Below are 18091 nucleotides of genomic sequence, written 5' to 3'. Positions count from 1 at the left end.
AAGCTAGCTATTGAGATGAGAGAGCCCAAGACCATATAAACCCCACACTAGTTGCCCATACTTTCCAATATGAGATCCAAGTCCCATACCTTACACTTGAGATCCTAACAGGTTCCAATTGTTAAGAGGACTTAAGCCAATCCATTACATTATATACCATTTTTTAATTTTTTTTTTCCAGTGTGAGACTTGTATATTCCAACATATACATAGCACATTGTTGGAACCAGATTCCTATATATTTAGGGGTCTATTATGTTATCTCTCTATTTGCATTTTAACAAGTTAGAGGCAAAATTTTGTTGGTTGTTAGTGCTAATCATCATTGGAGGTATTTCATACCTTAAACTAATATAGATACAAGAAAAACTTGTCCTTAAGTGATTGAAATGGAAATTATCTCTTCAATACTGCAACATGCTCAAAAGAATATTGCTGTAAACCATCTTCTCATACTTCTGCTATTGGAGTTAAGTTGTGCTCAATACTTCCACCTGCTAGGGATAAAATTTAGAAAAGTAGACCAGTGCCCAGGTTCTTATACCCTGGGCTATCTTATTAGGGTCTTGGTCCATGCAGGATCTCTTGTTATCTCATACAATTTGATTAAAATTGACTTACAACTATGCTAAAACAACGTGCTCTAAGTCATATTTTAAATGATTTAACTTTTTTGAATTTGGAACTTGTAAGTGGGACGTGAGAAATTATTTTTGTTGTTGCCTTTAGATTTTTTTGGCTTTGTATTTCTTGTGAGGTTGTAAGGTGACATTGGTGAGGGTAAGGTTTTGTGGTATGCTTTAATTGTGATTTGTGTGAGAAGATTATGGTGAGTTAGAGTCAAAGGGAGGGCGACAGGTGTGTTGCATTTGTGAAATCAGGATTTCGTTGTGTTTGTGGATCTTTATTTGGTGTGTATAGGATAGGATGAAGTAAAAAGTTCAAAGTTTGAATTATTTCAACCTTTTGTGTTATATGTTTTATAAATTTTTATTACATGGTAAATTTACAGTATTTGTAATTGTGAAGAATAAACAAATGATCAATTAGAATAAGGAAATGATGAGTTAGGAATAATTCGAATCTGTTGTAATTGTTCAGTGTTTATGATGTTTCTTTCTTTATAGAAAAATGTGTATGTATATAAATAAATTTGATAAAATTTGAATGGTAAATTAATCTTATTATTCTTTAAGAATAATCTTGATTTATATATATTAAACTTTTCCCACATCGGTTATATGTGTACTTTTTCATATACTTTTTCTTTGTATATTGTATAGAGGAGAGGAAAAGCTAATATATCTTCTCCTTTTCTCATTTTCTTTACATGGTATTATAGTGGGTTTCAACAAAACCCTAGGTCCACCACCTATATAACCCTAGCCGCCTTTCTCTTTTCTCCACCCATACAACCCTAACCGCCCTTCTTTTCTCCATCTATTTTTTTCTAGGGTTTCCCTCCTACTTCTAGCCACCAAGACCTTGTTCTCTTGCCTTTTGTGGATGGTGAGCACTTAGGGTTTTCTCAAATCACCGCTGCCCTATCTTTGAATACATGGTTTTGTGATTTTATACTGCATATTTTTATATTATTGGCTTGACATGGGTGTCTTGAGCCTTCATTCACATACTCTGCCTCTTCTAGTGTTGTTTTTTCAATGACATCCTCTTCAGATAATAAGGCTCAATTGGGTATCACAATCAAATTTAATGGGTCCAATTACCTAGGGCATTCAAACTATTTGTGGGATTTCATAATAAGTTATCTCACCTCACTGATGCCCTTCCAGATGTCAAGGATGCCACTAGATCTAATTGGCAACAAGATGACTACTCTATCATGACATGGTTACTCAATAGCATGGAGTCCACTATTAGTATTAATGTCATGTTTTTGTCTACGACAAAGGAGATGTGGGATGCACTTAGTGAAATGTACTCCTAGGAAGAATGTCTCTCGTGTCTATGAATTGTGTGAGAAAATGTTCAATTTGTGTCAAGGCGATAGATCGATCAATGAATACTAAATCTCAGGGTGTCATGGATGAGCTTGCTATTTATCATTCGGTGACTGTAGATGCCCAAGTTCATTAGACTCAATGTGATGAGTTTATGGTTGCTAAGTTTCTTTCAGGATTAGTTGAGTCTATACTTTTAGTTTGTGATTAGATCCTTGGCAGTGAGAGTTTACCATCTCCATCAAGAGCATTGACAGGAGTTCAACATGTGACTTTGGTCTCTAGTTCTACGTTTACTATTGTGGGTGAAACTTTTACCATGACAGCTTGTGACTGTGGCTGTGCTAATTGTCGTTGTTGCGGTCATGGCCAAGCAGATGGATGCGGAGTAATTCCTTAAGCACAATAGTGTGAGCACTGTGGCAAGACCAATCATGTCTCAGAAAAATGTTGGCAAAAGTTTGGGTGTCTAGAATAGACAAATAATGTTATTGATGATATTGAAAGTGTTATTTCTGCTGCTGAAGAGATTGGAACTATATCATAGGAAGAATATGATAGGTACCTGGTATGCTCAGCCAGCTCCCCTGGGTTAATTGTTGGCCTGGACCTCCCTGTGCAGGTGTATGCTCCTCGCACTGCAGAGACTTCCTCCTGAAGCAACTAGTTCCAGCAAGCCAGAATCTCACAAGACCAAATCCACAATTTACTATGTAATCCAGTTAATAATTTAGCTAAGAGCAACAACAATCCCACAGTTTCAGAATGATTTGTATTAATTCAGAATGCTTCAATAAATGAAAACTGTTCTGCTACAGTGCTTAGTTCGTTTACATTAATTCTATTTTGACATGCAATCAAAACACAATACAAAAGTACAACACCAAGATCACTCTTCCGCAGCCATCCAAACCCCGAGAGGTTGGCCCCTTCCTTCTGCTCTCTTTCCTCTTAATTGCTTGCCCCCATTTTCCTTTCCTTCTCCCTTTTTATATCCTGCTCTCCATTGTTACTTTCCGCTCTTGAGCTGCCACCTCAGCCTTAGGTGTTGTTATTGTACCTCTTGGCTTCTGATGCAAGATTGCTGCTTCCATTCTTAGCTGAGACTGATCTGCTAGTTCTGTTCCATCTTGCTGATCTCCCATGGCTTTATTTTGCTGGTCTTCAGTGGCTTCTCTTGAATTGCTGCTAACATTCCCTTTTCTGTTAGTTTTGTTCCTTACATAAACCCTCACCCTAACAGAATATGAATGGTTGACTTGTCCTCCGGTGTCTCATTTAGTTATGACAACTTTGGGTGCCTTCGTTGCCGCTTTGGGTCAGTCTTGGTTGTTAGATTTAGGTGCCACTTCTCACATTATTGGTTCTTGGTCTCATTTTTCTTTTCGAGTTTTATCTCAGTCTATATCTTTTGTGAAATTGGCTAATGGTTCATTTTCACCTGTTGTTGGCACTGACTCTATTTTTACTACTTTTCCTCTTGATAATATTTTATTTGCCCTTCATTTACCTTTTTTTTGTTATCTATAAGTCAAATTACAAAAATATTCAGCTAATTTTTATCCTTCTTATTGTGAGTTTTAGGATTTGTTGACAAGGAAAAGGATTGGTGGTGGATATGAGTGTGATAGTCTTTATTTTCTTGCTGACCGACCGTTATCTCACAATATGCAAGCCTATTTTGCATCGATTTCACTTTTTCAATGACATTGTAGATTAGGGCATCATTCGTAAGAAAAATTGAAAATATGTTGCCAATTAAGTCTTCTGTGTTTGTTATTGAGTGTGAAGCTTGTCAAATTGGAAAGTACTATTATGCTACTTTTCTTGCTCGACTTGAAAATCGTAGTTTTTTTTCTTTCCAATTAGTACATTTAGATGTCTAAGGGGTGCTAAATCACATATTGGGGCATTTGCTCAATGTCTTATGCCGTTCTCACAAATTGCACCTCGTTGTAATTCTATTGATGGTTCGGGCTTAGACTTGCCAACACAATTAGGAAATGCACCTTTGCCGCTACCTCCACTAGAGTAGCCACTGTAGCTACTTCTTGCTTTTTTATTTCAGTCCCCCAAACTCTGCACTAACGAAACTTGAACAACTATCATCCACAATTCATATTCCTCGCAAATATGACACAACAATAGTTTCACATTGGATCAAGAACTCTGTACCAAGTATCAACTCGAAGTCGTCTAATGGCACTGCCAGTAGCTCACACTACCACTCCTAGTCACCAATTTGTAGCGTCATTGTTGATGTACCTTGGACTGTTTGTGGTCCAAAATGTACAACCTTCACCCTCTTGGAGCTCTTTGGATAATTAACCCAAGCTTCTTGATCATCTTTTGTAACACAAAATTATTGGTAGCTCTTGTATCCACTATTGCCACTATCACTCACACATATAACAACCTTTTGTATGAGTAGCTCTTGGTCCTAGTGATTGCATTCGATAATTGGATTGGATTGAGCCTTGGAGTATCATCTTTTGTCTCATCAGATTTAGATTCCTCTAAGACAACAAGAGCAACTAATTTTTCTCTCCTTGGGTAGTTTCACACCTGGTGAGAACCATCACACAAGAAACACTTAGAGAACTTCTTTTGCGGGGACTCCTGTCTGTTTCTTTACAAAGACTCTTTTCTTATTTTGGCCATGCCTTTCTCTTTCCTTGTCATCCCTCTGATTCCACTTCTCTTTGACCTTTTCTTAAGTAACATTTGACATAGAAGAAGACCCATATGAATAGTCCACCAAAATATTTGCCACTGCAATTCAGTCTGCGTCCAAGGTTGTAATCCAGAGATGAAATTGAATAGTTGATCCTCTTTCGACATGTTCTTAATATCCAACATTAAAGAACTAAACTTGGTCACATATTCTTACACAAAACCCATTTGAACCAGCTTCTTGAGTTCGTCTCTCACCAACCATGTTGCATTTAACAGGTAGAATTGGTCTTTTAATTCCTTTTTCAGCATACCCCATGTCTGGATACATGGCTTGCTTGCACTCATATCATCCATTGATCGAGTCTGCCACCATAATTTGGCATCACCTACGAGATACATGTTGGACATCATGACCTGCTCTCCTTCTAACACGTGTAGCAACAAAGTATTGCTCCATATCACATATGAAGTTCTCTAATTCCTTAGCATCTCAACGCCCACCAAAAGACTTAGGCTCAGAAGTTACTGTTTTAAAGTACCAGCACCGTTGTCACTGCTCGGGCCATCACTTATGGCCTTTTTCAATAGCCCAACATCATACTCAATAGAGAACACCTATTTCTTCGAACGATTAGCCAATGACATAACTTGATTGAGTACCTCAATGCATCGCTCTATCAAGCTATTTTGAATTTCTAAGATTATGCGTTGTAGCTTTGCTATAGCCTTCGCATGAATTGTTGCCTACGTAGATAGTGTTGTCGTCTTTGGGGTTGGCTTTCCCATGAACACCTCCAAAATGCTTACACATTTTGAAAGAGTGGACATCGATGACTCATGCACTGAATTGCGCTCTGATACCATACTGTCATAGAGTCTTTTGTTGACACGAAAATGTACACCTGTGATGGCGCTAAGTTTTGCATAGTCATCTCGTGTACACATTTTAACCTTGTGCAATAAACTTATTAACCTCCCTTGAATATGAAAACAAGTAAAAACTCAACACAAAAGCTTACAGGAAATAAACCCAACCTTTATTAACTCAAAAATAAATGAAATTTACACGAGTTTGCTACTTAGAGGATTACAAGTTGTGTTTCACTCACACTCATCTTTCTTGTCCCCTCAAGCCTTTCACAACTCTCAATGTTAAACTTTTGTCCTCTATGTACTTTCTCATGTACTTCTCTATATATTGTAGAGAGGAGAGTAAGACTAATATATTTATCTTCTTCTTTTCTCACTTTCTCTTTTTACATGGTATCAGAGCTATACATGGGTCATTTGATCTTAAGAACTATATTATGGCTACAAGATATGGGCCTTTGGCCCATAGAATCTTCTAGATGTATATAGGACGTGTTCCTCTTAGATGTTTAATCGACCATCATCTTAACTGAGTTTGAAGTTATTCTCTTTCTCTCTCTCAGAGAGAATCATATGGCTTCACTGGTTGATCAAGTCCTACCTATGCTTTTTTAGTCCGTTAGTCATTCATTGAAATTATCTTCTTTTCAAACTTTCGACGTCATTTCGATATCAGTCCAGAATGCTCTTTCTTAGTCTCTTTCCTTGTTGTTTCTCTTCTGCCTCCATTTAGTAATTCATCTGATCAAATCGCATACATGCTCTTTTATCTATAATTACTGTTGGAATAAATTGATTATGAAATATTAACAAATTCATTGTTCTTAATTTGAAATAGTTTATAGCCTTCATCCATGTCCTTTGTCTCTTCTGAGAATAAGGCTTAATTGGATATCATAATCAAACTTAATGGGTCTAATTACGTACTTGGTTTTGGGCATTTACGAAAATGTTGGAGGAGGATTGGTTGCTCATTTTCATCTATGGGTTATAGCTTTGGGTGTAGGCTGAATTAAAACGGTAGAACGTGCGAGATTTGCTAATAGCAATAACACTAGCATATTGTTTGGTGGACTATTTGTATGAGTCTTTTTCTATGTGAAATCCTGCTAAAAAAAGGGTCAATGACGAGTGGAATCAGAGGCGTGACAACAAAAAAGAGAGGCATGGCCATAACGAGGAAAGTTTATGTTGAGGAGTGGACGAGAATCCTGACAAAAGTTCTTTAGGTGTTTCTTGTGTGATGGTCCTCACTGGGTGCAAGAGTGTTTGAGGAGAGAAAAATTAGCTGCTTTTATTGTCAAAGAGGATTTCGATACTGATGAGACGAAGGGTGATATTTCAAGGCTCAATCTGATCCAACTGCTGAATGCAATCATTGGGACTAAAAGCTGCTCATACAAAGAGTGGTTGTTTGTGCAAGCAACGTTGAATGGGCAAGCATTACGGGCAATGGTAGACACAAAAGCTACCAATAATTTTGTGTTGCAAAAAGTGATCGGGAAGCTTGGGTTAATTGTCTCAAAGAGCTCCAGGAGGGAAGATTCTATATTTTGGCCCACAACCGGTCTAATGTACATCATTAGTGATGTTGCGAGTTGGTGACTGGAAGTGTGGCAATGTGAGCAACTGGCAATAACATTCTAAAGCTGATACTTGGTATAAAGTTCTTGATCTAATCTAAAGCTATTATTGTGCCATATTTATGGGAAAGATGGACTATGGATGGGAGTTGTTTGGGTTTTGTTGGTGTGGAGTTTGGGGGATTGAAATCAAGAAGCGGGGATGTAGCTGTAGTGGCTATGCTAGTAGAGTTAGTGGTAGAAGAGACATGTCCTGATTGTGTTGGCAAGTCTAGATTGAATTATCAATAGAATTGTAGCAAGGCATAAGACATCCATCGGATGCCCCAATGTGTGATTTAGTGCCTACAATTGCTCCATGTAGGTATTTTGATGACATTGAGGGGCGCGTGTTGTGTAGCGGTTCTTAGCTAGAAAACATAGTGCAAGTTCCTTTGGTTAATTGTGATGACACCATGTTAGATTACCAAGAGAAGGATTCATGGGTATGTGAACATCGTAAATTTATTTGACTACTTTACAAGAATAATAACAAATAGGAGAAAAAATTGTATTTCTCAACACTCCTCTCAAGTTGGTTAATGGATAGCTTATATTCCAGTCTTACTCATTAACTTATGATTAACCACATTGGTCAGTCTTTTATAAAATGTCTATCAATTTCAACATGCTTTGTCAAATCATTTTGTACAGGGTTCCTTAGCATTATGCATGAACTAGCTTACAACGCTCATAACATAAGCTATATTTGGTCTAATATGAGATAAATAAATGAGTTTTCCAATAAATCTTTGTTAGGAGTTTTTATTTGCTGCAATATCATTGGAGACATCTTCAAGTTGAAGATTAGGTTTTATGGGTGTATCAACTGCCACACAGCCAAACTTCCCAATTTCAGTTAACAAATTGAAGATATGTTTCTATTGAGATATAAAAATCCCTTGTTGAGAATATGCAATTTCAATCCCCAAAAAATACTTAAATATCCTTAATTCCTTGATTTTGAAGTCTTTCACTAAACACTTTTTCAAGTCTTCTAATCCATTTGCATCATCTCTTGTATATATAATATAATCTACAAACATCAATAATGTTGTTATTCCCCTTGAAGCCAAGTGTTTCACAAACAAAATATGATTACACTGACTCTGTCTTTATCCTATACCAAACATATGTTAGGAATCCAACCATTATTAAACTAAATATAAGAAAATAAACATTATTTCATTAATCAGAGGGCTACACAGATAAATCGAATAATTCAAAAAGTTCAAGACCTCCTATTTCTTGGATAGTTCGAGAAGTCTAAGATCTCTCATTTTCCATTCGTTTGAGGCACTGGAGACTTTCCTAAATTAGCCAAGGTTGACTGTCCAAATTACAAAACCCTAATATATTTTTTTCTCCTTTTTGAAATCTAAAGACTTTATTTATAATCAAATTGCCTTAAACTATTTTGTGGAGTGAGGACAAGTATCTTAATCCTAACATTTTCCTTCCCTGAAAAACCACCCTATCCTTGAGGGGGTGTGTGTGTGTGTGTGTATTTATTTATTTGATTTTTTTTCTGATTTTCATTTTTTATTTATTATTTTTTATACATCTACATCATCCCTTTTTTTCATTACTTTATTTTTTCACACCTGCTACCTATCTTCTTTTCAACCACCCTATTTTTTCCTAAGCGATCCCACACTTTTTTTCGTTTTGTATTTTTTTGATGAGTGTTAACTTTTTCCTATTTTGCTTTATAGCTGTCTCACACAACTTTTTCTCTCCTTTTTTTTTTCCTTAACTCTTCCTTCATCTTTCTTCTACACTTTTTTATTTTAGCTTCCATTTTTCGTTTTAGTCAGCCTTTTCTATTTTTGGTGTTCTGTTTTTTGTTCTTCTGGCCACTTTTCCGGCATGCATCCGTCAAACTCATTGTTTCTCGATAATAATTCAAGTGTCTATCGTGACCATTTTCCGGTGAGTTTTCACTTTTTTGATTGTCGTTGTGCCGATTTGTCTTCTCGTTGCCAATTTGCTTTTCACCATCATCATCTTGAGCCTATCTTGTTCCGACAGTCCCTTCCTACAATGATCTACCTTCAACCAGAGGCTTTTTAACTTCCTCATTCATCTTCGGTCATTTCTTTTGCTGGAATTGCAACAAAAATCTAGATTGAATGGCTCTGATACTATTTTGTTAGGAATCTAGCCATTATTCAACTAAAGCAAGAAAATAAAACACAAAAACCATAAGAAAATAAACATTATTTTATTAATTAGAGAGTTACAAAGATATATCAAACAATTCACTCAGTTCGGGGTCTCTTATTTTTCAAACAGTTCGAGGAGTTTGAAACCTCTCTTTTTTTGGCCATTCGAGGCGTTGGAAACCTCCCTGAATCAGCCAAGGTTTTACAAAGTACCTTTATTTATAAAGTAGAAGAAAAAACATACAAACTTCATTCACTTTGTGCTTTGTTTGATTAAATACACAAACACAATATCTAGTGTAAAATTTATTAAGTATACTTTTGAGATATTTTGCAAGATTTAAAATGTAATTGATATATTTGATTAATATAATTATGTGAAAAAATTTGAAAACATATATATGTTTGAAAATTTTGGAAAGTCCAAGAGGGGTCAAGTGACCCCTCACCCTCTGTCCATGTTGTTAGCTTGCTAAACAGATCCATTATGCTGGATATGGTGTCTGTGGAAGAAGAATACTAGCAGATATTTTGCTGGACTAGAACTCCATTATGAACTCAGGATATTTTTTATCTTGCAGCTCTTGGGATGATTGGTTTAATATTTTTCTTTTTCAGCTGTTGTTTTTTTTTTTTTTTTTTTTTTTGTGTCTTTTGAATTTATTTTGGATGCTAGATTTTATCTTTAAGGGATGATTTTTAGTGTCATTTTATTATGAGTATCACCCAGCAGGAAAGGCTAAATATCAATATCCTATTGTCTCCTTCACTATCCATATGGAATGATCCATCATTCTTTTAACCTCAGACCTCCCTTAAATATTTAATGCTGGATTCACAGGAGAGGAGATTACATTATGTATGTCTTAATCGCAGTCACATTTTAGAGTACTCTAACGTGTTTTCACTTATCCTTTAAATATAAATAGACACGTTTACAAAACTAATGCTCCGTCATGTTGCATTTGTTTAGATAAAGTTTAATAATGATGTGTAATAATTGATTTTTCTTTTCTGTTAAATTGAAGTTTCCTCTGGCATATCCAACATATTAGTGAATTTGGTTCAGAGTTGCCTGTTCCTTCTTTATTTTTAGAATTTGTCTTGATACTGTGTATTTTCTTACAGAATATGTTGTTCTTTCTCCATGATAGGATAGCACGCCATGTTTTGAGTAGATCTATGAAGCATAAAGGTGAAAAGGACAATTATGGAGCATCTGGAGAAACTAGAAGAGATAGGCATGCTGCATTGGTGATACTGGTTAGCTCTCTTGCAAAAATTCTGTATTTCTTGATTGGTAGTCAAATCAACTTGTTGTAGAGGTTCTGGTAATTTGTTTTATTTTTTTAATCTTATATGGTCAGACTAATCTAGTACTGATTTCGGTCTCTGCATTTATACACTATGGTTTTACATCTATCAGAGTGTGCAAAAAGTGTATGAAGAACTCATGAATTCATGTATTTGTTCTCTCTTTCTTTTTTGGCTAATGAAAATTTATCATTTTGAGAAAGAAATATGCCTGTTAAATTCTGTCTCTGTTGAAAACTTCAACCAATTATGAGTATCTTGAGAGTCCCATATTAGCTACTGTAGTGGCCGCTGTAGTTCTTTCCTAATTTCTGCTCTGAAGTTTGGCTTGATTTCTTGCGTTGTTATGATGGAACAATTACTGACAGTGAAAAATGTAATAAATAAATAGAAGTAACTTGACGGTATATACTTTAGATCCAAAGAATATGTAAATTTAAATTTATGACATTATCAAATGTGTATTCCGGATAGTAGCAACTGGCAAACAATTTTCTGAAAGAGTGCTGATGGACCATGATTGTGTTTGCAGTTACAATCACTTCAAGCTCTTGGGCTTCTGGAGATCACAAAGCAAGAGATGCTGGAGACACAGGTTAGTGTGCAAGTTTTATGATATTTTAACTGCTGGCCAATAGAGTTGTCAAGACTGCAATGTGATAGTAAAGGCAATTTGTTTATGTTATATCTAAGTACTAATGCATCATATCTGCTGAGGATGTGCACATGTAAAAGTTATTTGATGAAGTTTTTACTACATCAGGGATGTGTTGATACTTAGTGTTCTTTAAGTCTTGGATAAGGATAACAATCTTTACATGAAGATAATGTAATCCCTATCTAGTGGCCTTATAATCTTCATTTATGGATGCCTTTCTGTGTTGTAAAATATCCTTGTATTTTTATAGAAATTCCACATATGTATTTCTTTGTAGGAGAGACAAGACATTTGAAAGCTACCATTTATAGTGGTATTGCTACTGGTGTTCCTCAACTTTTATCATTTAGGAACTTAACATCAACCAACCATTGTTTGGGGTTTAGTGATTAGCAAGCGTATGTTAAGCGTATAAGCATATGAGGAGCAGAATTTGAATGATAAATAATACCAACAACTAATTGTATTCATGTTGGAACCAGGTTAGAGTCACTTATCTAGATTTAAATAATTTTTAAAAGCCTGAAAAAAGATAAGTCCGGAGCTGGTTGTTTGGAAGGAGTGCATTTAGATCTTGTGCTTGTTGACTGTGTCTATCATTAAATTGGAAAAAAAATTTGGCACTCTCATCATATATTTGGCCATATGATAATGCCAGTGATTTCCTATTTTTCAAATGAAATCCAGTGAGGAGTTTGCTTGGTTTTTGGGGCTTAAAATTTTTGTATCTGGAGGGGTTTTTAGAGTCCTATCTTCTAAAAGTCTTTTCGAACATGACTTTTGCTTGGGGGGATATGTCATAGTAAACCTTATCTATATAATGTATTCTCACCAGATGGCTCTTGATTTTCAAATAGAAGTTATCCCCCCTAAAAATCCAAACTCTTTTTTTCCTGTTATTTGCCATCATTTTCTTATAGTAAACAAACTGAAAATAAATCCACATCTCCAAGGGTTGTACCACTTTGCATTCAAGAACTTTGGAGCTTTACCCCTACGAACCACATGGTCTCCCAACATCCATTGCCTTCATTAAGAAGTGTTTTTTCCTTTTCTGGTAATACCTGGTTTGAATTCCGTTTGACATGTTTACTGATGCAGCCTACTGAGATTCGTAATCATCTGAGTTTTACCTAAGAAGTTGAAATTGTGTATTTTCTTTGTCATTAGGATTTGGAAGAAATGACCATCTATTTGACCAAGCTCATAATTGGACTTGGTTATCATTTAATTTATCTTATTCATTTTGTGATGGTTGCAAAATAGTGATTATGCTTGCTCTGTGACAGCTGGAGAAAAATTTGCCTGTTCATAAGGCTGAAAGTGCACTTTTTGAATGCATTGCCACTTACAAAGAGGTTAGTTTTTAAAGACCTCTCAAAATGTGTGTATTTTCTTGACAAGTCACTTCCATCTAGATCTCTTTTATATTCATCATATAATCTGAATGAGTTTTTACATTTCAGTGTGTTTGGTGCATATTAATGGTGTTATTGTGAACCTGTTTGCAAAAGATATTTACTGATTTGAGAATAGAGAAATCCAACAGGGTAGTTAAATTTTTGTTAGAGTATAGATACTATTGTTGAACCTCTTTAAATAAATGATAATAAGTTTTGTGTGTGACTCTGATTATATTTGTTGTCGATATGTTGTGTCCTCATGTGAACATACTGGAATTTAACCTATAAAAATAAGCTTATAGGTTACTTAGTAACTTAATGACAACTTTAGGAGAGCATTTTTTTATGATATCATTCATTGAAAAAAAAATGACGAGATACAACATATATATACATAGCTGATTACAAACTTGGGAAGTAAAAAACTAGTCAACTACTCTAATATAGGAACAAGCAGATCTCTATAAATCAGGAATATATAAGCAACCAAATCTCCTATAAATCAGGAATATACAAACTACCAAATCTTCTAAAGATACTGTAATCACACAGCTATGCACAGTTCAACACTCCTCAAGCTGGTAAATAGATGTTTTCCATTCTAGCTTGCTAGCTATCATTAGAAATGTTGCAGTAGATAGTCCCTTTATTAGCACATTAGCTAATTGTCCTCCAGTAAACACAAACCAAGTGCAAATTAATCCATTATCTAACTTTTCTTTTATGAAGTGTCTATCAACCTCAACATGTTTGGTGCAATCATGTTGTACAGGATTATGTGCTATATTGGAAGCAAACTTGTTATCGCACAGTCTCATAGGTGTTTCCCACTTGATTCTCAAATCTTCGAAGATTATTTTCAGCTACAATAATTTAGAAATTCCAAGCACCATAGATCTAAACTCAGCTTCCGCACTTAATCTAACCACAACGTTTTGTTTTTTACTTCTCCAAGTTACCATATTCCCACCCAAGTATGTGCAATAAGTTGATGTGGATCTCCTATCTACCACAGGTCTAGCTAATTTGCATCAATATAAGCTTCAAGGGTTAACTTTTCTTCTTTTTTAAACAAAATACCCTTTCTTGAAGTTATCTTCAAATACTGTAGGATCCGATATACAACCTAGAGATGAATTTCCTTAGGGTTATGCATAAATTGACTCACCACTCCAATGGCATCAACTATGTTAGGTCTAGGGTGGGAAAAGTAAATCAGCTTTTCGACAAGCCTCTGATAAGCACCCCTGTCTATTGTCGTACCTTCTAATGCTTTTCCAAGTCTATGATTTTGATTGGCTTGCACCCCAGTTTGCATGTCTCCCTTAACAAGTCCAGCACATTCGAGAATGAGCAACTTCAATACCGAGAAAATACTTCAATCTTCCAAAATCTTTAATTTCAAATTCTTTCTCAAGACACTTTTTCAAGATCTATTTTTCTTTTAAATCATTTCTAGTCGCAATCATGTTGTCCATATACACAAACAATATTGTCATTTCCCTGAACTACCTTATTTAATAAATGAGGTATGATCACTTTGGCTTTGTTTATGTACCATAGCAAGCAAAACTTTGGTAAACCTTCCAAACCAGGCCCCGTGGTGATGTTTCAAATCATATAGTGCTTTCTTCAATTTACATACTGTCTTATTTCCCAACTGTAAGCCAAAACTAGGAGGAATCCTCATATAGATCTCTTCTTCAAGATCACCATATAAGAAAACATTTTTAACATCAAATTGTTGTAGACTCCAATCAAGATTGGCTACCAATGACAACAATACTTGAATTGTATTCATTTTTGCAATCGAAGCAAATGTCTCAAGGTAGTCAATCCTATTGGTCTATGTATAACCCTTTACCACTAATCTTACATTGTACCTTTCAAGTGACCCATCAACCCTATATTTGACCATGAAGACCCATCTACAACCTATTAGAGTCTTCCCTTTCGACAATTCTACCAAATCCCATGTTGCTTTCTTCTCAAGGGCATCCATTTCAACTCTCATAGCTTCCTTCCATTTCTCATGACCAAGCGTCTTAGATAATGATTTGGGTATAGACACGTCATTTAGATGAGTGAGCAAGGCTTATAGGCAATAGACAATTTATTGTGGGACATGAATTGGTATAAGGAGTGTTTGGTGGTACATGTCCTAGTTCCTTTTTGAAGAGCTATAGGTATATCAAGGTCATTTTCATGGGGTATGATAGTTTGTGGTGATTTAGGTTTACAAGTTGCAAGGGGAGAAATGGGAGGAGTAATTGCCTCATTATCTGAACCTGGTTCAAATTCTTGAATGTGAATAGATTGAATGATAAGAGCCTTCTTCCTTGAGTAAACCTATAGTGGATGAGTAGAACTTTGAGCCTGTGTGCTTTTTTTTGTCATTACTCTTACATTAGAAGGTGTATGCGGTTTAAACTTATCATAAGGTGTTTGACAATGCATGTCCTAGTTCCTTTTTGAGGAGCTATAGGTATATCAAGGTCATTTTCATGGGGTGTGAGTTTGTGGTGATTTAGGTATACAAGTTGCAAGAGGAAAGTGGGGAGAGTAATTACCTCATTACTTGAACTTGGTTCAAATTCTTGAATGTGAATAGATTGAATGATGGGAGCTTTCTTCCTTGGGTAAACCTGTAGTGGATGAGTAGAACTTTGAGCCTCTGTGTGTGTGTTTTTTTTTTTGTCATTACTTTTATATCAGAAGGTGTATATGGTTCAGACTCATTTGGAATAGGGGTAGAAGATATTGGAGTAGATAATTTAGACTCATTTACAAGTTCAAAAGTAGGAGGAACAAATATAGACTCAGACGACGTGGAAAGATCAAGTAAAAAGAAATCCTTATCCTTATCTTTCACAAGTAATTTCTCCCCTTGAAGATAAGGATCATTGAAATAGTTTTCTTTCTCAAAAAATGTGACATCTGTAGAAATATAAAATTTTCTAGTGAGAGGATCATAACATTGTATCCTTTTTGGGTAGAAGATTACCCCATAAAAACACATTGAAGGGCTCTTGGATCTAATTTACTCCTATTTTGACAATAGATGTGGACAAAGGCAACACAACCAAAAGTTTTGTGAGCAAGATTATTTGCAGTGTTGAAATTTGGAAAAAATGTAGACAAGACACCTATAGGACTTTTAAAGGCAAGCACACATGATGGCAACTTTTTATTATGTGTAGCAGTTAAAACAACCTCTCTCTAATAACTTTTAGGAACATTTTTTTTTTGTTTAAAGAAAGACTCTTGTGACTACTAACAAATGACCATTTTTCCTTTCTGTAATCCCATTTTGTTGGGGGTGTTAACACAAGATGATTCATAGATTATGCCCTTAGTTTTAAAAAAAGAGCTCAAAAATTGATTAAAGTAATTTCTTGCATTATTTGATCAAAACCTTTTTATTCTAATTCCAAATTGATTTTTGACCATGTAAAAGGATAAGAAAACTGAACTCAAATCTGATTTACCTTTGAGGAGATAAATCCATTTTACAAGAGTATAGTCATCAATAAAGGAAATAAACCAACAAGTCCATAAATATTTGAAACAATTGAAGGAACCCATATGTCACGATGAATTAAAGAAAAAAGATTTTGTGTCTTGTATTGCTTATTTAAAAAGAAATATGTCTGTGTTTTGCTAATTCACAAATAGTATAATGAAAACAATCAACACTTGTTTCTTTGAACAATAAAGGGAACATGATCTCAAGAACACTAAACAAAGGATGACCAAGATAGTAATGATAAAGCCGAATCTTGTCTTTATTTGACAAGGAAGACTTAGAAAATAATGATAAAGATAAACCTTTCTTGTTTTGCCCATTCGATTCCTCGAGATAATAAAGTCCATCTTTCTCCCTAGCACGTCCAATCCTTTTCCGCATGGATAGGTCATGAAATAAACAATGTGAGGGATAAAATACCACAGGGCAATTGAAATCTTTTGTAGCTCATTTATTGAGACAAGGTTTGTGAACAACTTAGGCACATTTAAAATACATTTTAGGGTGAAATACTTATTAACATGAACATCACCTTGACCAACTATAGTTGTGGAAGTTTCATTGGCAATAATGGTTTTTCGATTATTAGGACTTTGGAGTGCAGGAAATAAACTTCTTAGTGTTATAAGTTGTGTGGTCAGTAGCCTCTGAATCAATGATTCAAGAACAAGGTTAGATTTTATCTAAAACATTTATTGCATAAGATTGAGTCTTACCTAAGAATGCCAAAAAACAAGTTACTTGTAGTTCTGGATTTCTCCAATGTTCCCAAGAAGTTTCTCAACTTCCCTACTTCCTCCTTGTTCAATTCAACTTTGTTCTTGATAATTGTCTTCACCATCAGATTGTGTTTGAGACACATGAGCCTGTCCCTTTGATGTTCCACCCTCATGGACCAATTTCTATTCTTTTGTTGTTGTTGTGGCCTTCCATGAAGCTTTCAACACTTTTCTTTGGTATGCCGAGGCTTTTTGCAGTGTGTTCACCATAAAGAGTCCTTATTAGTGGCTTTGAATCGGTCTAATGAACTATTTTCTCCTCTAAGTTGTTAATCAAATGTCATCATCTTCAAGTTTGTGTTTTTTGTTACTAAAGCCGAGCTCTTAGTTTTTGGAGTTTCAATCATTACTCCATGCCGACCTTCTTCCGCCTTTATTAGAGCAATCGTCTCATTTAATGAAGGAAGTTCTCCTTTTTCCAATATTTGCACTCGAACAAGATCAAGTTTCATATTCAGCCCAACCAGAAAGTCGTAGATTCTATCATTCTCAACAAATCTTTTCAGGACAGATGCATCATCATTGCACTTAATTTGTATATTTTGATAGAAATCCATGAATAATTTGCATACTCCATGATAGTACAAGTACCTTGTTTTGCTCCTAACATCTTTGTTTTGATCTTATAAAATTTTGTGGCATCATTTGCCTTTAAATAAGTCTCACGAATGTAATCTCAGACTTCCTTGGCTATGTCAAGGAACATATAGGTGTCGCTAATCTCTAGAGCCATGTCGTTTCACAACTAGGACATCACCATTGAATCCTCTTTATCGTGTGCCTTGAATTTAGGGTCCTATGGATCTGGTCTAGTCCCATTCAAATGACTCAATCCTTTCCTTTCACTAGTTAGACCATTTCAGATATTTCTTACCATTCAAGCAATGGATATTTGGCAAATCACCTGTAGAGTGATTGGGTATCTGTTATGTTGTATTTATTTCAGAGACACTCATGACTTTAGTAGTTTTCGACATATCCTCTACGAAGAGAATATAATATAAGGAATAAAAAAAAATTAATCGATTTCTATGACAATATAGGCCAGCTTTAGGCTTTGATACCATGACAACTTTAGGAGAAAATTTTTTTATTATACTATTCCTTTAAAAAAATG

The 18091-nt window shown here is 35.2% G+C and overlaps 1 protein-coding gene across 6 annotated transcripts in view; it reads left to right on the top strand.

The window, feature by feature from the left end:
• The window catches only part of LOC123197259 (nephrocystin-3-like), a 33651-nt gene that overhangs the window by 14365 nt on the left and 1195 nt on the right, over window positions 1–18091 (top strand). For 4 of the 6 annotated variants that reach the window (XM_044611468.1, XM_044611467.1, XM_044611464.1 and 1 more), the window contains 3 exons: window positions 10449–10557; window positions 11141–11203; window positions 12556–12624. In XM_044611468.1, the coding sequence (XP_044467403.1) occupies window positions 10449–10557; window positions 11141–11203; window positions 12556–12624 (241 nt within the window). Of the gene's footprint in view, window positions 1–10422; window positions 10558–11140; window positions 11204–12555; window positions 12625–18091 lie in introns of all 6 variants that reach the window. The other 2 variants (XM_044611469.1, XM_044611466.1) reach the window with 2 other exon arrangements.

Source organism: Mangifera indica, chromosome 15 (assembly GCF_011075055.1).
Source record: "Mangifera indica cultivar Alphonso chromosome 15, CATAS_Mindica_2.1, whole genome shotgun sequence".
NCBI classification, from domain to species: domain Eukaryota; kingdom Viridiplantae; phylum Streptophyta; class Magnoliopsida; order Sapindales; family Anacardiaceae; genus Mangifera; species Mangifera indica.
The sequence above is the reverse complement of the archived record's forward strand: the minus strand, read 5'-3'. Positions and strand labels throughout refer to the sequence as shown.